Source organism: Drosophila yakuba, chromosome 3R, assembly GCF_016746365.2.
Source record: "Drosophila yakuba strain Tai18E2 chromosome 3R, Prin_Dyak_Tai18E2_2.1, whole genome shotgun sequence".
Taxonomy (NCBI): Eukaryota; Metazoa; Arthropoda; class Insecta; order Diptera; family Drosophilidae; genus Drosophila; species Drosophila yakuba.
Window position 1 is genome coordinate 8536021 of NC_052530.2, and position 10159 is coordinate 8546179.

The window sequence follows — 10159 nt, forward strand, 5'->3', positions numbered from 1 at the left end:
TTACAGCGTTTTTTTATTCGAATATGAAATTAGTGAGAGAGTTTTGAAATGTAAGAAAATATATTTCATGTTTACGAAGTTAATTTTAATGAGATCTCGTTTGCAAAAAGCTTAGTTACTCGGACAGTAACTAAATGGTTTTGAATAAAATCCGCATTTGTTTTATTTTTCTGCTAAATTACATTTAAACAAACTACCGTTTGTGCATATTAAATATTCGAGCTGCGCTCATAAATAATTTCAAACAATGAATTATTATATTGTTGAACTGTGTAACTATGTGAGCAATTTCATGTTTTAAAGCGATGCAATTGTTTCCACCTTTTTTTACAAGTTACCGATAAGGGGCAAATGTGTGCCTTTTTTGATTGTGTGCGTTGACAGGAAGTGCGTCATTTGTCAAATGCTATTTTATGGCCATTTTTTAGCCGTTGAGTTGAGTTTTGTTTGCGCCGTGTATACACCTGAAAAAGACCAACTTTACAAATGTTTACGCAGTGAACAATGGCCAGACACGCCATATGAATTTGCGCTTTAAATCAGTTATGCCCTTGGCTGAATTTCTTCTTTAAAATTAATCAAATACTGTTTCGATTTATTGTTTGGTTTTCGCATAGGCCACAAAAAATAAACAATCATCAATAATTGGTCAGCCGAAGGTAATTTGCAAAGGTTTTACAATTTTCATCGGAGCTGTGAATGCAGTCAGGCCTGTCATTAAATCAAATATTGGTTTTCAATGTGACTTAACCATTTACAGGCATTAGACAGGGATACAGGGATTTCATATTTTGCAAGGAAACTTGGAATATTTTCCACTCCAGTTCACGCATCAGCCGATATTAAATTAAAAACTGAAAAAACTGAATAACCTCCTTGCTTCCTTTTCGCCGCCCCCAACACTTGAAAACTGGCATCCCATAGACGCTGATTCAAGCTCGAGTGGTCTTTCAACCTCGATGGCCAACTTCAATTAATGCCCAAGTTCCAGCGAGTTTAAAGCCGGTTCCGGGAAGAAAGCCCTCGCAAGAGTAAAAAATCACAGCGAAGCTCTGGCATCCGCAGCTTACAGCTATAAATTATAATTTCCGCATGCTGAGCAGCCCCAGCACCGTTTACGCCGCCATTCCATAACCCAATGGCCTGACCATCGTCCGGTCAGTGCTGGTTTTATGATGCTTATGGAAAAAAATTCCTGACACTGCATGGCTGCAAGGTGTGCGCCAATTTCCGCCACATGTGAGCGTGTCCGTGCCTGAGCTCACTCTCTTTTTGATACATATAATTTTAAAAATGTTTGGCCGACACCCGTGTCCGTGTCCGTGCCCATACATACATATGTTGCCAGAATAGCCGGAGAAAAAATTATAATTAATAGTGCTCGAAAAGAGTGTCGGAAAAAGTCATAAAAAGACAAACTTATGCATAACTTAAAGTCGCAGGCTTCGCACGTCGTAGAGCAATGGATTTATGTTACACATACGCACTGTGTAACCAGTAGCTGAATGGGATTTAGACTACCCACCCGATTGAATATAATGCTCACTACTTCGACTCAGCGGTGCGCTCAGCAGACTTTTATTATTATTATCCGACCCTAAATTTATATGTATTATACATTTGCATGTAAATACATATTTGGTATTTTGTCAAATCAATAGAAGACTGGAAGTAGTGTATACCCATAATAGTCGAATGGGGTTGTTAAATATTCATTGATTACTCCAAGAGAAATGGTTGTTCTGTAAATCATACCAAATGTATAGCCATTTGTTTTTATTCACTGAACATGATCAACATTAAACACGCCCAAAGGATAAGCATTAGCATATTTATCACGCATTCGCACTGGGTAACCCCGTCAGAGTAAACATTGGACTTAAACAAGGTGTAAATAGCGACTCCATCACCAAACACCAAACCTTTCAAACATCGTATCCCGCGTTTAGCTTTAACGTTTGGCAATACCCTCTGGTTTTTACGTTGCGCAGCCAATTTCCCAGCATTCACGAAGCGATCCTTCGCTTCAGCCCCTCTCTCTCCGCATAAATCCACTTGCCGGGGTAATGAATGTTGTTTGTTTGTGCAACATATTTAACAACAAGTAGCAATGCTGAGCAATCATTGCTTGCCAACTCGTTTGTTTTCTTGACTGGGGTATTTGCCTTGGCTCAAGCACTTTGCTTTGGGGAAAGTATGATTAAGTCCTGCTGGGGACTTGAGTGTAAGTAATGTACATCTTGAATATTTGTCACGCACTTAAGTGCTTGGGTGGTGCTTTCATTCGTTTTCTTTTGTATTTTTAAACGTGATCGAGTCTAAATTATTTTTTAAAATTCAAGTTCAGGTTCAATCAAACGATTAAGAACTTGTACTACGAGGTCAAACTCTTTAACTTTTGACTTAGGCAGTGTTAAATAAATGCTTAATAACAATAAATATTTATACTTTTGTTTATTTATGTTGCTTCCGCATGATTGCCCTGTTCCACATGAATATCATTTAAAAAATGCAATAGCTGGAGTAAGAAATTTCCTGCGATTTCCTTGATTTCGATGTCCATAACTTCCGACATCAAGATTTTGTGGCGCACACATAAGCACTCACCACCACAGCCACAAACTGTCCGTGTGTCTGTATGTGTGTGTCTGTGTGTGTGTGTGCGCGCTTGTGGTCCTAGCTCGCTGGTCGTAACTTCCGCTCAGAACGCACACCACTTGAATTTTGTGTGGCATTGCAAAATGCATTTTATACGCAATAAAAATACACTTACGGCGTTTTTTACAGCTTGCTTGCTTTGAGGCTGTCCGCCGCCACGCCCCCACATCCGCCCACTCCACTTTCTCAGGCGATTTCATTTCTTTCGGCGCCGTTTTTCTACTATAATATTTCCCACTTACAAAATAAAAACGAAAAGTCAGTTGGTCTGCCAGTGGCTTGTTTGTGTTGTGTTCCTTGGTTAAGGAAATTTAATGAGCTACTTAATGCTGTTGTGGTGCACTTTCTACTAGAACCCCAACCATTCCTCTCGTTCCACGGTTTTAACAAGTCGGTTGTTAAATAAATTTAAATTATATTGTCGATCCCCTTACAAGTCGTTTCTGCGACTCGGCGGTGGTCATTCCTTTGCTACACAATCACGTTTTTCCCGCTTGCGCTGGAAAAGTGTGTGCCGCAAGTTTATTAATACCTGCCCTGCCGACGAACACTTAATCATCTCAATGATTCGAGGGTCTGGGGCTGGGCTCCTGTAAAATATCGACAAAGAAGTGAAAAGAACTCGGGTAAACGTATGCCGAAAATAAACACAAATAAATTGCCTCATCATCGCATTTACCTGGCGGCCATATTTTAGCCCAAATGATTCGAAACTTTTGAGTCGACGAAGGCGACCTGTAATGCTTATGAGAAACCGCAAAATGTTCCTCTCGAGAATGAAAATTTAATAAAACATTTTCAGGACGCCGGTGCGGTTTCGACATCGAGAGGCTGAGCCCATAGTTCCGGCGTAGAAGGAGTTTTTTAAGTCGCCATGTTCAGCAAAATGCTGAAAATGTTTTTGGAATATTTTCAGGCATTCTGTTTGAGTTGCCTGCAAAACGGCTGAGAATGCAAGTTCGAATTTTGCTTAGTCCAGCTCACAGAGTTGCAAGACAAAAAGGAAACTAAAGCGACAAATTACATTTTTCCAGATGAAACTAAAAAGTCTCCACAGAAGGGGTCACTTTGTGTCTCAATGAGGGCATTCTAAGCCCTTTCCGTTTGATTGGCAGCCTGTTTAAAATTTATACTCTCAAATTGTCAGAAGGGGCGCCCAATTGTATTAGAAAATAGTCAGAGTGCTCTTGGTTATGCTGCAAGTAGATAGTTTGAACTCATTTGATTGCTATTTTGAATTAATTGTGCCATTCATTATTTGGGACCCAATAAGCATAATAGGAGCACAATCAGCAGACGTAAAAATCAACTGTCCTTTGGCATTTCGTGTGTGTTTGCACTGCCAATTGCCAATGCACAGCATGCAAAATTGGAAATGCAAATGCTAAGTAAATAATGTCATTGCAAAAACTGCAAATGCAAACAGCAAACGGCAAATGGCAACGGCAAATGATGTGGCCGAGCCAGAATCGGCGGTAACAATCAGCAGGGCAGGCGCAAATCGCATTAGTTCGCTCCCGTGGCCTTCGAGTCCATCCACAGCAGTAATCGAATGTGAAGCAGTGGTATCCACTATATATGGACTCGACAAAATGCATTTTCAATACTCGACCAAATTTACCCGCTCCTTTAATTCTCCTGCCTATTGTGCCGTACAAATATTCCAAAATGCATAGACTTTCGAGCAATTGAAGCCCAATCAAAAGAACGCGAGAGTCCTCCAAATCGACGTTGGCATTTGTGACGAGTGCATCCAGGCCAAAGTCATAAATTGCGCTAAAATTGAGAATCGTTCTTGGCTTCGGTATCGGTTTATTTGGTGGGTTTGGGCTAGGGTTTGCGCTGGAACAGTTTGCCAGTTTGCCTATGCATGTTAAATGAAATTATTGCAACTTTTTGCCCGGGCCACATGGCGAATGCGCAACTCTCGCTCAATTCATCAATCACCGAATTGGTCCCGATGCTCATGCTTTCTGCTCGCTAAAAAATGGTTTAGATTTATGCGACTGTTGCCGCAGTCCAGTTTATTTTTTGCGTGGCAAAACTTTATGTTTGTTTTAAGTTCTTTTCGCTTTCATTGCGCGCAGCACACTACATTTCATTTTGGCCACTTAAGCTTGAATTTTGTTTCGGCACAGCAAGAGGAGCAAGTATTTTTCTAGCAAATCGTCGGCATTTAATCCAATTTGTGTTCTGCCGCTATGGTTTGTGCACTATGGAAAACAGCAGGCTGTAAAGGATTCTCTTACTCGATTTATTGCAAGGAGAAAATTTAATACCTATGCTACTCCCTTGTGTATCAACACATATAATAGTATGCGACTGAAATTTGATGAACATATTCTCTTTTAAAAAGCCCTAGTTCGTTTTGCATTTAAGTTGGTAATTGAATACAATTTTTTTGACGCGCTGCTAATTTATGAAAATGTTATATTTATGCAACTTATTTTCGTGGTTGTTTTGGCCATGGTAAAGCTGGTCGGATCGTTAGCGCTGTTGGCCATTTTAAATGCTGCGAACACAACTCAATTAAGCCTGTTACTGACGAAGGCAGCGCCGACCTCCCACTTGGCCATTTCCATTTCCATTCCGGGCTCAGAGTTAGAGGCGATTCCGGACACTCTCCACGCCAATCGACGGCATTCGGACGAAGTAGGTATGAAATTGGGGTGGGTGGCCGATGAGTTCGGTCCGGTTGGACTCGGCTGGTCCAGGCTGGGCTGGGAATATCTCTCTGCCCGGCTGGCAGGTGTACAAGTCGTTTTGCCACTCCATTGCAGCAGATTCGAACGCCTGTGCGAGTGTCCGTGTGCGTGTTAATTACATTTGGCTTGCATTTGGGCAAAGTTGGCCAAAATTGAATTACAAGTTTTTCGCTCGCCAGCATTTAGCAAAAGCGTTTTTTTCGTTTGCGCAATTTAGCTACACATGGCCTGAGTGCTCGTCTGAATGAGGGAAATTTTCTCTTTATTTCATTTTGGCAAAAGTTGAGCGAAACTTCCGGCTGGAAAATACAACAAAAGAAAAGAGTTTTAAGGGTTGTACAAAGGAAAGAAGAGAATATCCATACCTTCTTCTACCTTTTAGGCAGAACCTCTTTTTAAGCATTTCTCAGCTTTTTTTTTTCCTTTAAGTTTAGTTTTTTCGTACTTTTTATGAGTATGTAAGAGATTAAGGTCACAAGCCACGGATCGAAGCCTTATAACAATTAAATACGACCGTATTTATATATTACCGCAACAAAAACTTGGATCTCAATCTCTTATATGTGCAAAATATATATAACAATAAGAATATATTTATGTAATACAATAACATCGGCGACCCCCTATCTGAGTCTGACAACGTACGTTTTATCATAAGTACTTAAACTTTTAGAAAATGGTGATCTTTAACTTAATTATAAAGCGTTACTCGAAGAGGATGAGGGTACACCATACTCGCTGCAAAGTATGTAGCAGGCAAAAGGAAGCGTTTTCGACCATATAAATTATATATGTTCTTGATTAGGATCAAAAAACAAGTCGATCTAGCCCTGTCCACGTCGAGACCCAGGAGCTGTTAAATCTAGAAAGTTGAAATTCAGCATCAGATTCTAGAGACATGGGCGCAGCGCAAGGAAAATGTCAAAATTTCTTCTTCGCACTTCCTTCAGCTGAGTAATATTTTTATATCCGTTACTTGTAGAGTGAAAAGGAATACCAGATTCTTTTAAAGCAGCCCCTATGCCTTTACGATCGAAAATTAGGTAAATATTGATAATGTTTCGAGTATGTTTTGTTCTCAATATGTAACTAACTGGTTTATAAAATGATGTCAGAGTCGCGTATTTCATTATGCCCTTATTGCTCAAATAAATAAATATTTTACCCAAATTGTTGTGAAACTGTTCCTATATTGATTTCAAACTTGCACATGGTCCTTTTCAATAATGTAGAAACCAACAGTTTAGGAGATAAATCCCATTCAAAGTAAAACCATCAAAAAATGTTTCTGGGCTTATCGAACGAAGCATGACTTCGGGTCGAAAGGAAAATGCCCCGAATATGCATGGTTTTTGTCCGTTTTGAACGGCTAAGAAAAGCCTAAAGAAACAATCATAAAAATTGCCAAAGTGCAAAATTTTTTCATCAAATCGTTGATAATAAAAAAATACCACAAAAAATATCAAAAAATTGCTGAAAAGCTTATTGTCTATCTAGGGATTGGATTCTAGTACCATGACTTATATATATTTATCCATTCGTTACTCCTTCCTTAAATCCATTTTAAATAAAGGAAGAAGCACCCAACTACTAAACCATTTAAGTTAAGTTTCTCTGAATAGCTTTGCGATCCTTGTTTACTTCTTGCACATAAAAAGCTGTTATGTGGACTCCGTAAATTTGGTCAAGAAACCCGAGCCTTTTGTCCATGCTAACCGGTTCCTGCAGTCATCATTAACCTTTCCGCGCGCACATAATTAATGAGCCTAGCCATTGTCTTCTTTGTTTTCCAGCCCCGCCACGCCTTCAATGCAATCAGCCTGCAAACAAGTGAAAACTTTGAGGAGGGAGCGCAGGAAGTCCGGAAGAGCACCGCTTGCATAATAGAAATTCATTGCCAAATTGCACAGAAAATCGCTGTGGTGCTAAGAAGGTGCCGCTGGGCAAGTTGGCCGCATCTTGAAAGTTATTCAACTGAACTCTTACCATCCCATCCCATAGGGGAACAGCGATTTTAATTACCGCAAACGGCACTAGATTGTAAGCGCATTACGTATACGCAGCGTAGTAACTGCAGCTGATAAAATCACATTGAATTCTAGTTAATTAAGGGATGGGCGCCCTGCCCAAAGAGCACTCTCGACTTGACTTTAATTAAAACATTATCAGGACAAAAGCGGCCTTCGTTCCCCTGCTCAGGGTCGAATAGTCTCCAGGATCCAGTCCATGTAGTCGGCTACCCGTGTGTAGACACCTGGCCAGCCCTCTAGTCCGCAGCGGTTGCCAAAGGAGACCACGCCCTCTTGGTACCACGCCTGGTCGAACCCCCTTCGCATCAGCGGTCCGCCGGAGTCGCCATCGCAGCTGTCGCGGTAGAATTCCCCGCCAACACAGAGCTGGGAACTGATCAGGTGGATATTCCTCGTGGCGAACTTACGCTCGCAGTAATCGTGGTCGTTCACGGGCAGATCCAATCGCTGCTTGATGGTGCTCTTCCGGGCTGTGAATAAGAACTTTAATCAATAAAGGTACATATTTTAGGGTATTCTTTGGTTAGGAGCGTTAAGTGATATCCGTAGAGCAAGTATAGGGATGTATATTTATTAACTAAGCTCACCTGTTGTGGTTCGGCCCCATCCGCTGACTACCAAGATTTCGCCTATATTGATGGCCATTCGTGTGCTGACCAAAGGCAAACAAACCGGCTGAATATACTCATTAAGCAAAACAGGTTGATCTAATCGCAATAAGGCAATGTCGTGGATGCGGTCCTTGTTGGCAGGATCATATTGGGGATGTACAATCGCTTGTTCGATGCCCAATTGAAGAATGGGCTGGTTGCATATTTCATCCACGCAGTCCACATCCTTGCTGGTGTCGTATTCACCCAACCGAACGGTAGTTCTGTACAGAGACATGAGCAACTTTATTAGATTTTTGAGGACCTGAATACAGTTCAATCAGATCATGTTTGCTTTATGTACACCTTTTTGGGAAAACCAAAAACTTTTTTCAAATCATGTTTGTCCAATTTCTATTTTATTTTGCTTAAAATACTTACAGGCGACCCACCTCCGTTTCTACGGCACCAATGACGCAATGAGCGGCGGTAAGAACGTAACGATTGTTGATCAAACTGCCACCGCAGCTGAGCTCACGACGTCCCCTTTCTGCCAAAAGGGAAACAGATCGGTTAACTAAAAATTACATGATTTAATACAAGATCTCACTTACTATCCACGTATTCAAGCAGCGCCATCCAGTTGAACTCGTCAATAGCAGTGTCGTTGCCATTATAGACCTTATTGCTGAAAGAGTGGGGCCCGCACTTGGGTGGCGAGGGCAGCAGGCTGCCCTGACCCGGCTGACCTTCTTGACCCCGTGAACTTGAACTCGTAGTCGTCGAAGGCGGGGCAGCGGAGGTGGTCTCCTGGGATCCAAAGCTGCGATCATTTGTACAGCAAACATATGGCTGGCGACCTACTCCATTGGCGCACTGCGAGTTCCGAAGGAATGTTCTTTCCTCCGGGCTGACATAACTCTGTTGAAGCACGGAAAGCAGACTTTGACAGTCGTATACGGACAAGCATCGCCCCTGTTTTTGGTTGGGATTTCTACAAGCTACGCAAAAAATGAAAACAAGTATGCAGATCAGTTACACCTGTAAAAAACAACTACTCGGAAACTAGTAGACAGATCATCAAATCTGGCAGACAAAACGTAAGGACGAAAAGACATGGCGAGATAAAATTTATCCGCTAATAAAACAATTTAAATAATAATAAATAAATAACAACAATAGGCATCGAGCATGTTGAAGTAAGTTGTTATTAAGCTCAAAATGTGCCATTATGTGCCATTACTTTACTCAAAAATATCATATTCAAAATAATGATTTGCTTGATTGTGCTATCAAAAATTGTAGTGACCTAGTTTTGCAGCTTACTTTTTATTAAAACTATAAAGTTCTATTAAGAAAAAAGTTTATATAAGTTTTATATAATTTCAAAAAGGGTTCATTATAGACCAACCATAACCATAAAATAAAACAGTTTAAATGGCCAAAAGATTACGATTAATTCATTTGACATCTATCAAATACCTTGATAATGTAATATGTTGTTTGACTGGATCCATACAATTTGTTGAGAAGAGTATAAGATTACACGAGTGCGCTCAATTAAGTCATTGACATGGGAAAATTGTATAGTTCAAGATTGATAACCGCATTGATTTCTGTTAAGCTGTTGCGCTTAACGAGTCTAAGTACCGGTCTCAATTAATGAGTCAGCTCGGAGTGAATCACATATTTATAGCTGGGTACTTACTTCCTTGGGCCTCAACATTTTGTAGAACGGTGAAAGGCAGAAGGCAGGTGGCCCAAAAAATCCCAACTACTTTGCGTGTTGACTTCATCTTCTGGGATATTTCCCACAAGTCTTAATAATAAATTTCACAGCTTGTTAACAGAACGCGTCTTTGCGATTACGCTCGTCGACCTCGAACCAAAAAACCGGGAAGCGAAATTAAGCTACAAACGCCTTCAAGACGCAGAGACAACTGATCGCGAATTAACGGGCGAGAGACATTTTAAATGCTATCGGAAATGATAATCGATTTGGTGAGAGGTACTGCCACTGAGAGGCCGTGAGTAAAGCTTTCAAGCCCATCAAGAGACTTGAGCCGAGCTTTTCACAACTAAGAGAGAGAGAGATCTCTTTGAAAAGCTTTGGTAATCCGATTTCAATTTTTCACCCCTAGAATGTAGAGATTCTTTGTATACTGGTAACCGTCCA

At 40.8% G+C, this 10159-nt stretch overlaps 1 protein-coding gene and 1 long non-coding RNA gene across 2 annotated transcripts; one reads left to right on the plus strand and one right to left on the minus strand.

Moving 5' to 3' along the window:
- The first annotated feature begins 3586 nt into the window (after positions 1-3586).
- LOC120321781 lies at positions 3587-7908 on the plus strand. Its single transcript, XR_005561503.2, has 2 exons — positions 3587-7403; positions 7466-7908. It is a non-coding gene; the product is annotated as an uncharacterized LOC120321781 (long non-coding RNA).
- LOC6536018 (serine protease 7) lies at positions 7470-9934 on the minus strand. The gene is made up of 5 exons (XM_002096597.4): positions 9692-9934; positions 8598-8984; positions 8425-8533; positions 7981-8267; positions 7470-7863 (listed from the first exon to the last, which is right to left on the minus strand). Exons 1-5 carry the CDS (start codon positions 9777-9779, stop codon positions 7559-7561), a joined length of 1176 nt encoding a protein of 391 aa, XP_002096633.1. The 5' UTR covers positions 9780-9934; the 3' UTR covers positions 7470-7558.
- Between the last annotated feature and the right edge of the window lie 225 nt (positions 9935-10159).

What these genes read in the sequence shown, in the direction of transcription:
- LOC6536018 (XM_002096597.4), bottom strand. Translation starts at nt 9,779, where the DNA reads ATGAAGTCAACACGCAAAGTAGTTGGGATTTTTTGGGCCACCTGCCTT. An exon ending in AAATGTTGAGGCCCAAGGAA is followed by an intron (nt 8,985 to 9,691) that starts GTAAGTACCCAG and finishes TTTTTTGCGTAG; the next exon opens with CTTGTAGAAATCCCAACCAA. An exon ending in GAAACGGAGGTGGGTCGCCT is followed by an intron (nt 8,268 to 8,424) that starts GTAAGTATTTTA and finishes GTCTCTGTACAG; the next exon opens with AACTACCGTTCGGTTGGGTG.